Source organism: Astatotilapia calliptera, chromosome 13 (genome assembly GCF_900246225.1).
Source record: "Astatotilapia calliptera chromosome 13, fAstCal1.2, whole genome shotgun sequence".
Taxonomy (NCBI): Eukaryota; Metazoa; Chordata; class Actinopteri; order Cichliformes; family Cichlidae; genus Astatotilapia; species Astatotilapia calliptera.
Window position 1 is genome coordinate 3,136,439 of NC_039314.1, and position 20,127 is coordinate 3,156,565.

General features: G+C 41.2%; 1 protein-coding gene across 5 annotated transcripts in view; it reads right to left on the minus strand.

Moving 5' to 3' along the window:
• Positions 1-20,127, minus strand: part of rims1a (regulating synaptic membrane exocytosis 1a) — a 116,844-nt gene that overhangs the window by 49,264 nt on the left and 47,453 nt on the right. For all 5 annotated transcript variants that reach the window (XM_026190747.1, XM_026190746.1, XM_026190745.1 and 2 more), the window contains exon 5: positions 2,013-2,284. In XM_026190747.1, coding sequence (XP_026046532.1) covers positions 2,013-2,284 — 272 coding nt within the window. The remainder of the gene's footprint in view (positions 1-2,012; positions 2,285-20,127) is intronic.

Below are 20,127 nucleotides of genomic sequence, written 5' to 3' on the forward strand. Positions count from 1 at the left end.
TCATGTAGCTAAATGAACATGTTATTTTTAAATTGATTTTTTTTCAGTACAGGTATCTGATCACATGTCTTCTTAACCAAAAAGGCTGTAAATCAATTGGGTTTTATATTTTTAAAGAAAACAAAAGCACATGTTTTTGCTGTTTATTGCAATAATATGAGAAATATTCCTGGTGTTACAGGAGGATTTGAGTGGACCCACTGCTGTTCATGTAAACAATGTCAACATCTGTCTTTTTACAGTGTAGTTTTTATTGTTCTGTCAGCACCAGCTCTGGCTTGGGAGATGATGTCCCAGAAAATATTGTCAGTAAACATTGGGAAAGGATAAACACCAACAGTATATTTTTACTTGCTTTACGTGTTTGTTTGTTTTTCTTTTTTTATTATTCCTCAAAACAACCTAATGCAGCGATGTTAGTGGTCATTGTCTTTGGAAGTGATATGATCTGAAAGAGAGTACCATCACTCCAGAGTAACTCCAGCGCGTGCAGCACCTTCTCATTTTTCAAATTAAGGTGGATCCCTCCATTACTGAGTCACAGTATCAGAGGGTGACAAATTAAGGGTGAATCATATGCTGTTGCCTTCACAGTACTCAGGCCTTAGATGGATTGATCACATTCTGTGTGGGAGTTTTTTGAGTATTGAGCTCTTGTCACCTCATTATGTAAATGTAGCAGCAATTTTACACATTGATCTTCATCTCTGTATCTGCATGCTACCATAAAATCCACAGGGTACCTGCACAGATATTAAATGCACATGTTGCTGCAAACAGAGGAAATGTATAAAATTGAGACCAGAGGTGCACATAGACTCATCATGGGCATGGACACTTAATGGGAATATTGGACTTTTAATTATGTTTAATTAATTGTTCTTTTTCAGGGGTAGAAAAAAATCGTACAGCATACATCCTTAATTACTTTATAAAACAAGAACTGGGTGCACATTATTATTATTATTATTATTATTATTATTATTATTATTTTCACTAATCCACAAAAGATCTAAATTATACACACAGTCTCAATTACATGATTCATGCATAAAAAATTATTGATTACAACTGGTAGTTTCTCTTTCCAGCATGACGAGTATTTGTTTTGGTATTTGGAGTATTTGGACTGACCAATACACAAATGGAAAGTGTGCTGCCACATGAAGAAGTCAAATGCCTGAAAGGTTTTATGGTCAGACAAATTCAAGCAACTAACCACAATGACAAGAGGTATGTTTGGAGGAGTAAAAGCGAGCCTTTCAGAGCTAAAAAAACTGTACCAGCAGCCAAGCATGGTGATGGTAGTGTTGTGCTCTGGGCTAGCAATAGTAGTCCACTGTAAAAGTGAATAATGAAGAAGAAGAACTACCTCCAAATTCTTCAACTTCCCCACAGATCAACAGCTGGATGGTTGAAACACAATTGGGTGTTCCAACAGGACAATGATCCCAAACACACATCACAAGTGGTTTTGTAATGGTTAAACAGGGTCATATTAAGCGTGTGGAATTCCCACCACCCCAATCTGAATGTGGACTACATTTCAAAGCTGGGTTCATCCCAGGAAACCAACCAATTTGAGTAAAAAATATCAATTCTGCCAAGATGAGTGGTCAAATATGCAGAATTAAGTCAGAAGCTTATTGATGGCTAGCAAAAGTATGTGGTTGAGGGACAACATGCATATAATTAAACCTGTAAGTCTACTTTGACCCCATGTTCATTTGAGAAAATCCAAAATAAATGCAAAGTTGTGCAGCCAATTCTTATTTTTTAAAGAGATTAAATCAATCATTTGGAAAAACAACTTGTGACCACAACAGCATTAAAAAAAAAACTTTGTCAGCAAATTACTCTCCTTTATATTTTAACATTGAACATTTCACACTTTTTCAGTGATGTTCGTCGCACCCATGAGGTAAAAGAATAAAATATGTCTTTTGTTTGCCCATGTCTGCATATGCATTTTTCCACAGAAACACGGGTTCTACTTTATAGCTCCGCCTTACGTGTCTCGTGGTGGTTCACTGAGCGACCGAGCATCAGTGCCAGGCGCGGTCCCAGGTGCGCTCGGTCGGTTGGGGTCGTAGATTGCAGTGGTGGACCCCGGTGGTGCTTGGGAGCGAGATCTGAGCTTCTTATCCCCGGGAGCTTGGCACACTGATGGCTCGCTGACGGCTGAACCGAGGCCAGCGGGCTTCCCGGGGGGCCCGGTGAACCACTCCCCTGGCTTGGTCAGAATCTCCTGCTGCTTTCGGCAGTTATTGCACACCCAGATCACCTAAGATAGAAGGAGCACGGGTGGGGATTACAATAACAGCCATACGACACATGCATCTTTATCAGCTAATCTGCCAACAAGCTGTCATCACAGAGGTTCTGCACAAACAGATCAGATAATATATGACATATACTTGCATAACACGACAGTGAAGTAGTGATGAGGAGCTGAACGCTTTTCACATTAGTATCACAATAAGGTGTCGAAGAGAAAGGAAATATTCTTTACTGCAGTTAGTAGAAATCATCTCAGCCAAGTATTTTGCCAAGCACTAATCTGAGGCACGGCTGTGACTGTCAAACAGGAAATGGAACAATGCACTTCCTAAAGAGCTGCTCTGCTGCCCAGAAAAAGGTTTTTATGGAAGCTTTTTAAGATCAACATCAAGGCAGTTATAGCAGGGAGCAGCTTTGCTTCCACTGTGGGCCGCTCTTGGCCTCCAAATGAGGAACACAAAGCCAACTGGATAATGAAAGGACACTCAAGTCGCTGCCAAACTGATATCTCCCGTCTTCTTTCCTTCTATTTGTCCCATCACACATATGCACACTGACTATACATTGGCTGTGCTGATGCACTACGGCAAAGAGTGAGTCCAAACGCAGACACGTGACACACGCATCAGACCCACACAGCTGAGTGAATTGCATAACCACTTCGGGATGTAGTGATTACTTGATGTTAACCCTTTTTGACAGTGACAGCTAATTCAGTTTCAAGCGACCAACAGACTTTGTACCACGTACAGTATGTGGCACACTCAGACTTGGCTCCAAACAAAGCATCAAAGAAGCCTTTGACGCCAGTTTCCACTACTCAGCTGCTGTTAGATACTGCATTCATTCTATGAACAGACTGTAATCACTACGTTAAAGAAATGGCATCAAGTATAAGATGACACTTTTCCCCTCTCCGGTCCTCTTGTGCTGTGCAGCTAATGCCTTAAACCTGCATTTCTTTCTAATGGCCATCAGGCGGCGACTCTGGTTTCAAAAAGAAGCATGACTAGAAGCTTTCAGCTACCTTGGACTGTAACCTCAGTAAACACCTTATGGTCTTGCTCTAGTTTAAAGTCTTGTTGAGGACAACATAATGTTCATTTTGTGCACCGAGATCCCATTAAAGCTGAAAAGCTTTAGGACAGGCCTACTGAGGCCTACTGAGTGACTGACTAGTCACTTCTATAGACTGTATATTAAAGATGGATGCAACCCACCACCATGCTAGCGTTTCCTATTTATCATGTTTTTGACTATATATGCTGGGTTTATAGTTGTTTTTTAAATTGTCTTTAATGATCATTTCTTCTGTGTAGCTATTTTATATGTTTATATGTTTTTCTGCATTTGTTGTGGACAGCAAAGAAAAAAGATCTGACAGGGCAACATGTTTTCCACTGTGCATATAGCAAAAAACTTGAAAACCTATTCAGTGTCTGTTCTGGACTTGGCCTTTCTGTTGCTCTCCCCAACTTCAGCTTTCCATGTATCCACTATCTTCAACCGTCTTCTTTTGACTATATTTCTAAGACTTCAAAGAATCTAAACTTCAGACCAGGATAATCAATATTTAGCTATTGATCCAAAGAAGCTAGATGAGGGATTGTGAAGATGAGTCAACCTATGGTGTTGAAGTATTCAATTCAGTTCTATTTTGTTCTGTGTTTACTATACCAACATGCCAGCAGTCTTCACTCATAACACTTTGGAGGTATTTCATACCTGCTACTGTAGCTTTTCTTTCTACATCTGCAGAGCTTGCAAAGCTTGCAGTCGTTTTTTGTGGTCAAGTGAAAAGCTCAGGAGTACACAATTCTTTTTCATGCTGGCTTCTCTTTCATTTTGGTCTAATACTTAGATTTAGATTTTGCGTTATTATGGTAACATAAGGTGTCATCAGTGACTCTTGTCAGCTCCACTCCACGAGCTCAGATGAGGAGGTGTTCACACAGTGAGAACAGGGAAAGCACCCTGTCTGTAAATGACAGCAGTAAACAGTAAAGTCTCTCACACTAAGACCTTTTCAAATAAATTAGGTGAAAAAGATTAACACTTTATTTATTTCGATCCAGTTGGCATTGATTATTTTATAAATGAATACCAGAGCGATACACATTTATACCTGGACATATTCATTTTACCTTAGAAAGTTGCAAAAACAGTATAACAGTGTAACTAAAGCCTGATGTTGCTTAACACATAATTACTTAACAGTGCTATAGGACTGACACTTGGTATCTGCATGGTATTTTGGTATCAGCATCAAAATTGGAAAAAGTTTTTGTACATTTTTGTACATCTGACTCATCACCCTATTGATACCAAGTGTCAGTAGGGTGGCTGTGGCTGTAGCTCAGGTGGTAGAGGAGGTCATCTACTGATCGGAAGGTTGGTGGTTCGATTCCTGGCTTCCCCTAGTCTGCATGCCAAATATCCTTGGGCAAGATACTAACCCGAAATTGCTCTCCGATGCATTCATCGGAGTATGAATGTGTGTGAATGTCAGTTAGAAAGCATCTAGGAAAAATTTGCTTGTGCGAATGGGTGTGAATGGGTGAATGCACAAGTTGTGTAAAGCGCTTTGAGTGCTCTGAAGAGTAGAAAAGCGCTATATAAGAACCAGTCCATTTAGTCACCTTTCTTGCTTTCACTGCTAAATGTGGAGAGATCAGAATTTTCTGAATACTTTTTCTATCATTTCTTTTTTCTTAAAAAATAAAATGAAAAAGAAGCAAGCTGAGAAAAGGCAAATGTAATATCTTTGGAGCTTCAGCTTTAGCCTAAATAGATTTGTCAAAAATTGAGCACAGCACCAGCTGGTAACATCCATCCACCCATTCATTTTCTTAACTGCTTATCCAGTTAAGAGCTGCGGGTGGGGTGGGCTGGAGCTTATCCCAGCTGTCACTGGACAGGTCGCCAGGGCATCACAGCAGCTTGTTACAGTAAACTTTACTCAAAAGATCACTAACAAAACTAACAGAGGGCTCTGTTCTTCTGCTGTGCTACATGGCGGCTGCTCTTAAAAACAACAGTTTCTCTGTGCACATTCTCCACCACCATCAGCTCATATTGATAAGAGGTGTGGGCTACAGCCCAGAATAGAAAGGCAGAGAGAAGCAAGGACGGCTCGCAGTGTGAATGTAGCCTTACTCAAAGTGATATGAGAGCCAGAATGAGGAAGAAGGAGATGACAGAGGAAGTGAGGCTGGGCGGGAAATAAAGAGACAGTGAGTGGATGGAGGAGGAGGAGGGTGAGTGGAGGTTAGAGCCGGTCCCACTCCTCCAGCCACCAGGGTTCTCATTACTCCTGAGCACTCCCCAATGACTCTTTAAAGAGAGCTAAAATAAAACACTCTGGCATCACCCCGCTTTCCCAACTCTTCTTCTTACCATCTCTCGCTCCTCTTCCTCCTCCCTCCCTCCCGCTCCCTTACCCCACCACTTTCCCTTCCATTCCTCCCTCCTCCAGATTGCTTTTGATTAAAGCTACAAAAGCCGAGGAGAAAACAGCTTTACACCAACGCAGCTATATTTATCCTGCCAAACACCCCAGCACCACCGGGGAGAGAGGGAGACTGTGTGCGCACACAAACACACACATATACACAGAGCAAAGAAAGCAAAACACAGCCTCATGTGGGACATTATAGCTTCGGTGAAAACATTCACCAATCTGTGATTTTTCTGCAGCCAGACCGCCAAGGTGGATGGCTGCCAGATCAACACTGCAATGCTAGCCTATTCGTCCGTACATTGACAGGTGGGCCGACATGCCTCGCAGTCACACAGGGAAGTTCAGTGCTTTCCTAACAAATATTACTGGAACATCTTTATTTAATTTCTTCACTTGGTCAAAAAATCTTTTGATGTTAAAAAGGTGAAAAGAGAAATTTAATTTCAATCTTCAAAAATTTGTGAAAAAAACCCACAAAACACTTGAGTCACATTTGCCAGCAAAGCTATCATTTATGCTAATGTGCTAACATCTCTTTAAATGGGACCAATTAAACTTTTACTTATTATCTGGAATGTAATGTTGTACTTCTAAAATCAGACATAAGTGATTCTAAGAAACACAGTGTCTGCTTGGCCTCCAATAACACAGTGAGAACATTAGACTCCCCTTTGACCAGGATCTGTCCTTCAGCGTCCACATTAACAAATGTTTCTGATGTCTTTTTTCTTCTGCACAGTATTGCTAAACATCCTGTCCCAGAATGATGCAGCAGGAAAACAAATGTGAGCATTTGTTATTTCTAAACCACACTTTTGCAATTCCTTTTTATCAAGTTGCTCTAAAAGCTCCTAGATAATCCTTTAGCAAGGATGTCAAACTTATTTTTCATTGTTGGCCACATTGAGACCACTTTACTTTTTGTTTATCTGCGGTCCCATTGTAAAAAAAACTGAAATTTCTATAGTAGGTAGTAAAAAAAAAAAAACTATCAGCAGGCCTACTTGTGGTTCCTAAAAGTAGAATGGGATGCAAAGCTTCCAGCTACTTTCAGCCCCTCCTCTGTGGAGACAGCCACCCACGCTTCTTTTAAGGCTTAAAATTTTCCTTTCTGATAAATCTTAGAATTAGGAGTGGATCAGACCAAACCATCCTTTAGTTATTCTGCTATAGGTTATGTGCAAACCCAAGTTTTGTTTCCTCTGTCATAGACTACAAATTTTAAAAACAACTTGCCTTTTAATTGGGAAATTGTTTTTGAAGCAAAAACGCTGTTGAGATATTTCTCTCATCAGCTGTGTTTGGTGCTGAAGATGACACTGACACATTTTGCAAATTACCTTTGCTGATTTAGTCATTCACAGGGTGTGCTTTATACTTACAATACACAATTCACAGAGAAACTTTTTTTTACACTTTAGAAAGTATGCAAAGAAAGCTTGATCAGAACAACACCATTAATACCTTTTGACTTGCTTCCCATGAAAATAAATAATATGGACAAGATGTGGACAATTGTCATTTTAGTCACATGACACAAAACTATGGAAGAGTGAGGCAAGGAAGAGAGAGGAAAGTAGAACAGAAAGTAGAACACTGGTGAAAATCAATTTCCGAATCCCGGTTTCATGTTTCAACTTTAAGTTTAACACAGACTTCTAAATGAGCATTATTCAAGATGAACGTAAAGGCCTTTAGACAAAAAGGATAATGCAACATTTAACAACATTCTGACAGAGACGCCTGCCGCATATTTTGCTGTGAATGCAGATTACATTTGTCTTGATTTTACAGTGTTTCATTTGATACAACAGGCTCCAACACCACCAACTACAGCTGATGACAGGGTGCAAGGTAGAGGGCTATTGTAATGAGGACCTGCAGCCACGAACAAAAACAAGCAGTTGTGGTCAGAGTCCATCTATGGGGTGAGACATGTTTGTGATACGTTACCTGGCACGAAGTACTTCAAAAAACAGTATTGTTCAGTGTATGTGTTCCACTTTTCAAGTCCTTTTGAAGTCCTCCCCCACCTACTACCGTGAACAGAATCCAAATCTGTGGGAAACCTCCAAAGATACATAAAAGGTACCACAACTGATCACTTGAACAATTTTAGACTCTTTCTCTGAGCGATCCCTTTTTTAAATACAGCCAAATTGTCAGCTCAGATGCTGCTTTTAACATATACCAACAGTTAAAAACATTTCAGCGGCGCAGCCTCTTGGTAAAAGCTTGCATGTGTTAGTGGCAATTTTAGGTGTAGTGCATGAAACAACAACATAACGCATTACTGTTGTCACTTGAGTAATCACGTCACAGTTTCAGTTTTGTTGTAGCTAGTGTTACGAAAGTTCTTAAATGGTCTGCATGACTGGCAGATAGGAAAAAAAACCCATCACACATGCCGTTTTCTTCCTACTTATATATTTTAGGTGATTACAGTTTGTGTGCAGGGAAGAAGAAACTTGTGACATACTCTGCAGTTTTTTAAGGGTGTGGAGATATGGACACTTAAATTTTGTCTGCACTAAACCATAAGAGTGTGATGGTGAAGTGCAAACTGCATCAAGGACAGGAACAACTGCATAATACTGCTAACAAAACATCAGGCGGATCTACATGTGGCCCCCTAAAATAATCTCTTGCCACCCCCAGTGCCACCCTAGTGTTGCATATGACAATGCTTATTTAAAAAAAGCTACCATTAAGCTAGCATTAACACTTTGAGACTAGTTAGACGTAACACATATTTTGTAGATTACAGTAGCTGCACCGCATATTCCCAACAGCCTAGTACCACTTGGTAGGCTCAGTGGTTACAGGAAGGTATCTTGACTTGCATCTCCTTGGCCTGAATCCCTTGATATGTATCTTCTAGGCCAGTACCGCATTGTTACATATCTTCTTGCTCTGTATCTTCTTCGGCAGCAGCAGCAGCAGCAGTATGCCTGTATCCTAAATAAACAAGCTCCCTAGATGCATTATATCCTCTCCAAGGTTTTGACGCAGTAGCTCTGCGGACTCTGAGCTCTGTTGGGGTGACAGACCTGGTCCTTGGGAGTCTGATGGTGCAGCGACACTGACACTTCTTGAAATGGAAGCGAAGCACTTGATGGTGGAAGCAGTTCCAAAGGGAAGGGGGGAGGAGCAGAAAGCCACCAGGCATCATCCTCTGACATCACAGCACCCTGTTTCTCTAGAGTCAAACTACGCAAACAGAAAGACAAGGTTTGAATGGCTGGACTCAAACTAGCTGTGTACGGCTACTTCCATATCTCCTGAATTATTAGCCTCCCCAGAACCTGGACCTCAACATTAAAGAAGCACTGTGGGATCATTTTGACAGAACAAAAGGCAGCAAACGTCCAAATAAGTGCTTTTGCTATCCTCCAAGCAACCTGGAAACTATTCCTGAAGACCACTTAAAGAAAATACAAGAACACTATTCAAGCTGTGTTAAAGAATAAAGGCAGCCATAGCAAATATTGACTTTCAAGCTCAAATTATACCAAACTATACAAACTCAGTTTCTGTCATATATACTGTACTTTACTGTAGGTCTTTTGTAGCTTTTGTATTTGTTTTTTGTCCTGTAGATTTGACTGAGCTACAAAAGAGACTAGGGCTGCCACAAACGATTATTTTGATAGTCGACTAGTCACCGATTATTTTTGCGATTAGTCGACTAATCAGATCATCATCCATTGGACGTACAGCGTACAGCTTATTGCACCAGCAGCATCTGGTCTTATATAACTATCATTAGCTTACAGCTTGAAGTGTTTGTGCTAACTAAAAATAAAGACAAGATGGTAGTTTATTAATTTTTAATGAAATTTGCAGATTGTTTCGGTGAAGTTTTATAAACTCCTTGCTTTCTAAAATATAACAGGACACCGGAGTATATTCTCCAGCGTCTCACACTTCTGATAATCAGCTGTCTGCTTGACAGTTTTAGCTGTGCAAAAACTATAACTTTAATCTCGGCCAAACCGATTTACTCAGGAACAAATAAAATACTAAAGAAAGCCAAACAATAACATTTTTAAGTTATCTAAGTGACTTATATATATGTTTAACCTGACTAGCGAAAGACAGCGGTGGGTTTGAAAACGATTTGCTGGGAGTCCGGTGTTCTCACGGCTCTAGTTAGCCTAGCCCCCGCCTAGCTAACGAGCTAGTGGGTAACAGACGTCTCCGAAAACGTCGGAGCGCTTTTGAAAATATGTGGTGTCTTGATAAACTGAGCAGATATTTGAGGTTTACACAGCTACATTCTCGCCTGAAAATATGTTAAACGTTTATTTTGTGACCCAGAAAGAATAATAAGAGTAAAGTTAAAACTACTAGTTGCCGCCATTGTTGACAACTGCGCTGGGCTGCGCTATGAATTCTGGGACACAGCTTCTTCTTCTTCGGGGTTTAACGGCAGCTGGCATCCTTGTACATGCAGTGCTGCCATCTTCTGTTTCAGTCCGTTATTACACTCTTAAATCCTACTACTCATTCCTGCGTCCTTTGTGATCTTACAAAGCTTCAAATGATGCGTCGACTATTAAATTAGTCGTCCACGATTTTAATAGTCGACATAATCGTGACTAGTCGACTAATCGTGGCAGCCCTAAAAGAGACCCCTCAACCCAAAAAATAGCTTCTCTTCTTCATTCACATTTTTTTTTCTCTAATAAGACCTTATATATCATGAAGAGTGGCAAACACAACTCACTTTATAAAGCTTTACAGATCAAATACTTCTGGTTACTCTAACATTTAGCTGTTTAATATATAGTTGAATTTTCTTGTTAGCAAGAAATTTAATGTTCACCTTCTAGCTAGCTAGCCTTCCACAAGCTAAGTACTGACACAATGTCACCATAAGCCCACGAACCAATGACTGTAAAATGACTGTACTGTGCTCCCGATTTTCCACACGGACAACAAAATTGAAAAACCATATCCCAGATTGGCCCAGCCAATTCCAGTTTCCATCAATGGCTAATGCAGCTACTTAGTTTTAATATTACTCTTATTACTCTTTCTGGTTTGCAAAATAAACTTTTAACATATTTTCAGGCGAGAATGTAGCTGTGTAAACTTCAAATATCTGAGCCGGTGAGAACAGCAAACTCCCGGCACATCGTTTTCAAACCCCAGCGGTCTTTCGCTACTCAAGCTAAACATGATATATAAGTCACTGAAATAACTTAAACATGTTATTGTTTGGCTTTTTTCAGTGTATTATTTTTTCGTGAGTAAATCGGTTTGGCTGAGATTAAAGTTATTCGATTAGATTAGATTAAATAAAACGTTATTAATCCCTCGGGAGGGTTCCTCACACAGCTGAATAAACGTCAAACAGAAAACTGATTAAACAGAAGTGTGAGATAGTCAAGAATTTACGCCAGCGTCCAGTTATACTTTAGATAGCAAGGAGCTATGTTTACACATAGCTAACCAGCTAGCTAACCAGTAGGGTTGCCAACCGTCCCTTAAAAAACGGAATCGTCCCGTATTTAGAAACAAAAGTACACGTCCCGTATTGAGCTAATAAGGGACGCACTTTGTCCCGTAATACAGTGAGAATCAAAAGTAGTCTATAAATGTTAATGGAATTAACGCTTTGTTTGAAAACATAATTCCCAGCCCCTCTCCTGCTTTGTGACCAATGAGCTGACAGCACACTTATGACAATTCGAGTATGACAATTCAGATTACCGCTCATCTCATTGGTCGAGGAAAGGTCGCTTGCGGAGAAAATACCGGAAGACAACAGATGACCACAACAAGAAGCATGGCCAACAGGGAAACAAACGCCGACACTGCGGTGCAAGTCTCGGACGACAGTACACCTAAAGCTGGACAGACACTGTGCGATTTTTTTTCAGTCACGTTATTCAGCTCCTGCTCAAACTGCACGATTGACTCGCAGGGGTTAGAAGTTGGTAGGTCACGATGCAGGTCTCACACTATACCACCCGATGCTCTGATGCGACCTGAGTGCTCACACTGTGCGTCCATAAAATGAAGGTTATAACAGAAAATCTGTCGCTCTCTCTCTCTGTCTTTCACTCACACAGACACACGCCACCACCATCAACTTTGCTAAATTGCTTATGAAAAACATTGATCAGGCAGCTGTGATTGAGCAGCGATGTAGATCCAACTATTTTCACGGTTGTTGTGGTCGTGATAATTTTGTGATGCCACATCGAAAAGGCTCGGATGAGCTTTCCAAAGTTCTACAAGTTGTGCCTCCATCGCTTGTGTCCAGATCACACGCTGCACAGCCGTGCTGCTCCATCTTTTTCACCGACGTTTACGTGTTTGCGCGTGAGCAGTGTGAGCGCCTGTGGTGACACCCTCACGAGCGATTGATGATCGGGAGCTGGTCGTGAGGTGTTAATCGCTTCTCGTTACCCCACGTATACTACACGATGCACGATGAAGGCCAAAATCGGGCCGATCACCAAATCGGTCGCACGACTCAAAAATCTTCTCAAAATGGGCCAAAAATCGCACAGTGTGAGCCCAGCATTAGAGCAGCAATGTTTGTTGCTCAGAGAAAGAAAAGAAAAAAGGCTGCAAAAGTACGGGGAGGAATGGGAAAAGGAAAACACCTGGCTGGAAAAGTGCACGATAACACCTATAAAGCGCACTGCACTATGTGCCGGCGCACTTTTTCCATAGGCATGCTTCTAGTGGTGGGCACATGAAGAACATGAGGGGCGTGAAAGCTCGGGGAACCCTTAACCAATTTCTTGTCCACCAGGCCACGGCAGAAGCAGATATGGTATGTAAACATTGGTTTGTTGTTTTTAAACCCTCTGGTTAAGGTTAATATGGGCATGTGCAGTGAATATCAGCGCTATGTGGCCAGAAGTGTGATAATATAATTTATTTTGTGTAATAGACAACTGCAAGGATAGATGATTATAACAAATAGATGACTAATACATAAAAGTAATACATAGATTAATAATGATGATGAGTTAAGATGCGTAATCATGGGAACAAGTGGGTTTACAAACAGGAGCAGCTGATTAGCATTAGAAAAGCTGAAATAATACCTCAGCTGGAGCCAATTGTACTAAATGCACTATATGTGCACAGTTACAAGAATATTTTTCGTTCTATTGCTTTCTATTAATTTATATAATTTTAAGTTAAGCAGGACAGAGTTCTTTTAAAGAAAGATTTACTTATATTCTCAAAAGTTAAGCATGACAGGCTTCTGTTTAAGAAAGAGACCTGTTTTATTGTGTTAATGTTGTCATTTTGAGCTAAAAATAAATGGCTAAATGATCATTTGTTTCCTATATGGTCATATCACAAAGAATATGCATCTGCTTAAATCAAATTCAAGTCAAATGGTTAAAAAATAATTTCACACACAAAAAAAAGAGCTACCACACTGGGAAGGGTGAAGACAACTGGGTTGCCCGGCCCTGGCCACGAGGTGTCCCATATTTATTTTTCAGGGAGTTGGCAACCCTACTAACCAGCTACCTCGTTAACTATGTTTACACATAGCTAACCAGCTAGCTAACCAGCTACCTCTACTAATAACTAAAGTTGAGCAGACACTAAACAATGAGCTCATTCCTTATCAGTCACACTGCTACATGTCGGCGTCATCAGAATACTGCAGGTTTGTAGCGTGGAAACCGTAGCATTCCTCCCACGTGGGTTTCATATCGACAACCATCCTGACGTACCTGCCTGGCATCGTCCTTGAATTCAGTATCCGGTTGTTCAGTCTGACGTCACTAGCCGTGTCTGGGCCTAAACTCCGCTGCAGGTCCATATATCAAACGATCACTGTGGCATTACTGAGAGTTGAAAAACTGTCTAAAGTCTTTCATCTTTAATAAAATGATCAGCGTTCTGCTCTACCAGGTGTAACAATTGAGTTTAACATCCAGGCATCCATGAAAACAGAATTTATGACATTTAACGGAGTTAGAAGTTAGCAGGGAGTTAGCTCGCTAGCTTCTATCTAAATACAATATAGCATGTCCTGACTGCGGGGTTTTGGAAACAAATTAAAACGTACAGCTCTGTTATCACTTCCAGCATAAATGAAGACAGAAAACTAAACAGCAGTGACGTTTGTAGGGTTACTGAAGTTGAGCTACCTGGTATATAATGATGTGCTACGTGACCGCTAGCGACACAGCTATGTTAGCTTAATATAAACAAGATAACTTTTTTTTCCACTCGATAAAAGTTAACGTGAGTGTTCTCGGTGGTCAGGAACAAATGTAATCGCATGGCAGGATGCTGTAAAAGGACCAAACTTCAGCCAGGAGAACAACTGAGATAATCCATCCACAATACGAGGTTAGTCATTCATATACTGCTGCATGGGCTGGGCTGTAGTTACATCCTAAGGTTTTAAAAACTGAGCTTAAATAAATGATTAGTGGTAATAAAAGCCGAGGGAGGTCAACAGTGATCGCTGACTGTTTTAGGAGCTTTTTGAGATCAAATAGAAGAAAATAAAAAACATTAAACATGTTAACAACACAAAAGCCATATTAAACGCAGACTACTTTAGACCCGGAAGTAGGATCCGTCGCGTCATCACTGAACAACCGGATAGCCGCTACGTTTTGTTTTTTTGTTTATTATTTCAAGTACAAATAGAAATATGCTAATTAGTGTTGTACAAATTCAAAGGATACAATGAACTGCCAGAAGGAACGCAGAAACAATATAACCATATAAAACAGAGATAATGAATGTTGACATCGAAATAGATGTTCACATGACCAAGATGCAAAATGTGTATCTGTGTTAATTTGTATCCCTGTAGTCCTCCTAAAGTATAGTGTTCCATGTCAGCTATTACTGATACTATATATTTAAATAATAACTACAATTCTTTTCCCCTTTTGACTGAATACTGACTGAATTATCTCTTTAGAAGACAGTTGACTGACACAAACACAATTTTCATTATAAAGTAAAACATGTGAAACAGAGCCACGCTGCAAACAAAACAGATCATTTTCATTGTAAACCAAGCCACAGTTGGCATGTTTCTACATCTACATCATTATGTGGGAATGACATGTTTTCAGAGCACAGTATTCAGAATGACCCCCTGACCCCAACCCTAACCCCCAAACTCTGGCTCTTGGTAATCACATTATGATTACCAAGAGGATTCAGAGTGAAAAGCAATGCATAATGTTGTCTGTGTTATAGGGAACCTTGTCCTACCCAGCAGGTCTTGATGAAATTAAGAGCCATAATGGATTTTTAGATCTTGCCTGGTATCTAAAATCTACAAAGAAATAAGACGGTTCTTCGCTAAAGAGTTTAATTCTCCACTGTGTTCACCATCCCCTTACTTACTTTCCAAGCTGTCATTTGGAGCAGATCAGGAGCGTGGTTTTATTTGTGCTATGGGAGAACGAACCAAACCCTTCTCTGTGGGTTCAGCACAACATGCAGCACCTCTCATTTCCAGCAAAAACTCAAGCCAAGATCCCAGGAAATCAACAGGTACAAAACCACCGACTGTTGACCAATCAGTTCTCTGGAAAACACCATCAACGTTCCAGGAAGAACCCATGGACACCTTGATACACAGATAGTATGAGAGTATACACAGCTTTGTAGGTTCACAGTCATCCACCTCACGGCAGTTGTAAGTGGTTGAGTTGAAGGCAAGTGCACTTTTTTTAGGTTCTTGAAGACATTTCACCTCTCATCTGAAAGGGTTCCTTAGTTCTAACAACTTATTGTAGAAATTATATATATATATATATATATATATATATATATATATATATATATATATATATATATATATATATATATATATATAAAAAAAACACCCAGCACGCCCCTGCGGGCAGTTTATTCTTCAAGCTCGGGTCCTCTACCAGAGGCCTGGGAGCTTGAGGGTCCTGCGCAGTATCTTAGCTGTTCCCAGGACTGCGCTCTTCTGGACAGAGATCTCCGATGTTATTCCCGGGATCTGCTGGAGCCACTCGCCTATCTTGGGAGTCACCGCACCTAGTGCTCCGATTACCACGGGGACCACCGTTACCTTCACCCTCCACATCCTCTCGAGCTCTTCTCTGAGCCCTTGGTATTTCTCCAGCTTCTCGTGTTCCTTCTTCCTGATATTGCTGTCATTCGGAACCGCTACATCGATCACTACGGCCGTCTTCTTCTTGTTTGTCTACCACCACTATGTCCGGTTGGTTAGACACCACCATTTTGTCCGTCTGTATCTGGAAGTCCCACAGGATCTTAGCTCGGTCATTCTCCACCACCCTTGGGGGCATCTCCCATTTTGACCTCGGGACTTCCAGGTTATACTCGGCACAGATGTTCCTGTACACTATGCCGGCCACTTGGTTATGGCGTTCCATGTATGCCTTGCCTGCTAGCATCTTGCACCCTGCTGTTATGTGCTGGATTGTCTCTGGGGCATCTTTACACAGCCTGCACCTGGGGTCTTGCCTGGTGTGATAGACCCCAGCCTCTATGGATCTTGTGCTCAGAGCTTGTTCTTGTGCTGCCATGATTAGTGCCTCTGTGCTGTCTTTCAGTCCAGCTTTGTCCAGCCACTGGTAGGATTTCTGGATATCAGCCACCTCCTCTATCTGCCGGTGGTACATACCGTGCAGGGGCCTGTCCTTCCATGATGGTTCCTCGTCTCCCTCCTCTTTCTTGGGTTTCTGCTGCCTGAGGTATTCACTGAGCACTCGGTCAGTTGGGGCCATCTTCCTAATGTATTCTTGGATGTTCGTTGTTCGTTGTATATATATATATATATATATACATATATATATATATATATATATATATATATATATATATATATTCTTTTATATACCTTTCTATAGTTAAATAATCACAGAACAGGTCACCCAATCCTTGTGCTTGACATTATTTCTAATTTACAAGTAAGCCTATTTACCACTTGTTTTTTACTTTTTTCCTTACTTACTCTCAGACTCTTTCACAGTCGCAGAGCGCCCGCTGAAAAACACTGAACTACCACTGAAACTTTCTTCCACACCATAACAAAGTATCAAAGCACCACGTACACAACTGTAACTCAAGTAAGACCTCCCTGTTTCTTAATGGCAGAGCAGTAATAACTTACTAACTTAACACAGTCAGTGTTTCTGGCCAGTTTTCCAAAAATAGACTTTGTCATAAACTGTATGAATGATAAATGTGTGTGTATGTGTGTGTATGTGTGTGCGAAAAATTAAACCATGGAGTTAAATTTGCTGGTTGGCTTTAAGAAAAACATGTTTTGGGTTAGTTTCTGAGGCTGGACATCTTCTCTGCCGGTGTACTTCCTCTCTTACGAACACTTGACTCCTGTCTGGAGCGGTTTTCACTCCTATGAGATGTTCTCCACATGATGATACTCCATAACAAATGGCTAGTCTTGTGGAGATATGGAGCTGGTGAGGTGTTCTTTTATGAGAGAGTCACTTAATCCCAGAGTAATCCCTGTATTAGATCACACTCTGATGGAGAAACAATCAGAGAAGAAGGAGGAACTGTTGGCAGGGAGACTCTTACACACACAAAGAAAATATATATAACCGGCTCCTCACAAGAGCAGTGATGCAAACATGCAGATCCAAACGTCTTCTCTTTTTCACACACACACAAATTGCAACAACAGCAGCAACACATCATGTGACCACAATGAGACCACCACTAACACACACCCCCCTTCCCCCTTGAGATGAGTTTTTGAGTGAAGGAATGAGCAAGAGCAGGAGAACAGCCCCTCCACAGATGGAAACTAGGACACCAAACTCCTGTGTGTTTGTTTTGCGTCCTGCTGCATCTGAACGTGTTTGTGCGTGGCCATCTGCGCCAATGTGTTTGCTCCTGTCATCTTTACTCGCACACATGTGTGTGTCTATATATATGCGTTTGGATAACAGTGAATAATCCAGTGATGGAACCTTGAAGTTGGAATGCTGATTGTTTGTTTCATGAAGAAAGGAAGCATCCCCCAGGTCACTGGCAGACCTCTTCAGCACAGATTTAGGCTACGTCCACACTAGCCCGGATAGATTTGAAAACGTCGTTTTCGTCTGAAATCGCTCTGCGTCCACACTAGCGTTTTCAGTCGTTTTCACAGAATGTGCATCCACATTAAAACGGCCAAAACCGCTCACGTTCCAGTCCTGTGAGAATTAAGTATTTGAAGAAAAGCTGTCTGGAGCATGTACAAACGGATCTTAATCTTTTTTAGGGCTGTCAAAATTGAGAGCAATCAAAAGAACTGCTGTATAATGTCCTCTATCTTTGTTTAATTGGTCACATGACTGCATCACATGACTGAAACGCGTCATCATTTTAGAAAGTCTGCGTTTTCGAGTGTCCACACTGCAGCTGGACAGCTCTGTTTTGAAATGTATGCGTTTTCGAGAGCGTTTTCAAAACGCTGCGTTTTTACTTGAGGAAAACGCCGTCTCAGTGTGGACGGGAGGCCAAAACGGAGAGAAAACGATGCGTTAGTGTGGACGTAGCCTTAGGTATGTTACAAGCCTGCCACATGATCAGAAACTTGAAACATTTCAACTCTTTCACAAACATTTCACCTTCAATTATTAAAATTCCATCTGGATATGATAAGTGATGATTCTATAAGGAGCAGATGTAAACTTTTAAACCCAACCGTAAACAGGTCTCTGGTGACCTGGTAAAAAAAGAAAGAGAGGCTACCTGAGCCAGTCAACATAGTTTAAGTCAGATTTGAGTGAACCAGGAGCTGTAATATTCTGGTCATCCTCCAGTTTATTTCCATCCAGTTTACTAAAAACATGACTCACTGTCATGTTACCCCTGCCAGCCACTATTCTACTAACATCTTCCAATGCCTGCTGCTTAACAGGTGAAACAAATAGCACATTAACATCCAGGGAGGGAAGGGGGAGGAGGGGAGGTAACCAGGAAGTAAGATCAACCAATGACAGCTTGACGTATTGCACTGGCAGCACGCGAGGGCGTCCATAAATCCTGCGGTAAGGATGAAAGACTGCCACAAAGGAGATTAGTGTCCACAGCAGCTAATGAGGCACTATATCAGCATAACCCGGCACCCGCAGCAACACATACAGACATACATTACACACATCTCCATACACGGAAAGCTCACACACTAATAAATGCACTTGCAGGCACCCGAGTATATTGTGTTTGTACTGTAACCCATGAAACAGTGGTCTCACAAGCAAGCACAGAGGATGAGAGGCTGCACGCACTAGTACAGCACAGGTTTAGATACAGGAGCCGGCTTTACCTGCACCTCGTCTCTGTCTCCAACCTAGAAATATTGGGGTTCCACTAAAGTGAGAAAATGATTAAGGACACCGTGCCTTATTGTGGCAGTTAATGTTTGACTGCACGTTGGAACACTTTGTCTCCAGTCACCAACACAGTTTCCACTCACACACTGAGTTGTAGTACTGCAGGTGAGTTTAGTGATGATGCTGTGCTTACCTTTCTTACCACTGTATAAAAAAGGTACATTTCTAATCTAATCTCTAATCAACACCTGTTAAAGAAGGTTTGCTTACATCAGAAAATGAGTAGCCATTTTCTTAACCCATTATCCAAACAGATTTGCGTTGGGGTCGAAGCCTTTCTCAGCCGATATTTGGCAGGAACCGCAGTGCACCCTGAACAGGCAGTCAGTCACAGAAAACCCACACAGGCACAGAAAGGACATAGTGAAGCAACAAGTTCAAACCCAGAGCCTGAGTGTGAATGGTTGTCTGTCTCTCTGTGTTAGCCCTGCGACAGACTGCCGACCTGTACCCCGCCTCTTGCCTTATGATAGCTGGGATAGGCTCCAACCCCCTGCGACCCTGATAAGGACAAGTGGACGGATGGAGGAAATAAAGTGAGAGAAAAAGACGTCCACAGTTTAAATCATAAATAATAAGACAAAAAACCTACATTATAAACTAGGACTTTAAAAAAATCTTGAGATGTACTATTCAGCCCTGTTCACTGAAAACACATTAAAGACTTGCGCTTGAGAATCTATGAAATCTGTGCTGTGAACCTATGAAAATCAACTCACCCCTCCCTGGACAGCACCTATTTGACCTCGTGCCCTCTGGTGGGAGGTACAAATGTTTCAAAAGCAGGACAGCCACGCTGAAAAACTGTTTTTTTTCCCCCTTGAGCACTAAGCCCAGTGAGTGGACCCAGTGAGCCACACTTACCATACTTTTATATTTTTGCAAATGAGACATTGGGTCTCAATGGGACTACCTGCATAAATAAAGGACCAACATTATTATGATTCAGGAATGATACTAACATGGGGATATCAGATCGTGTGCTATTTCACAAAACTAAGAATTCTACATAAAGGGGTA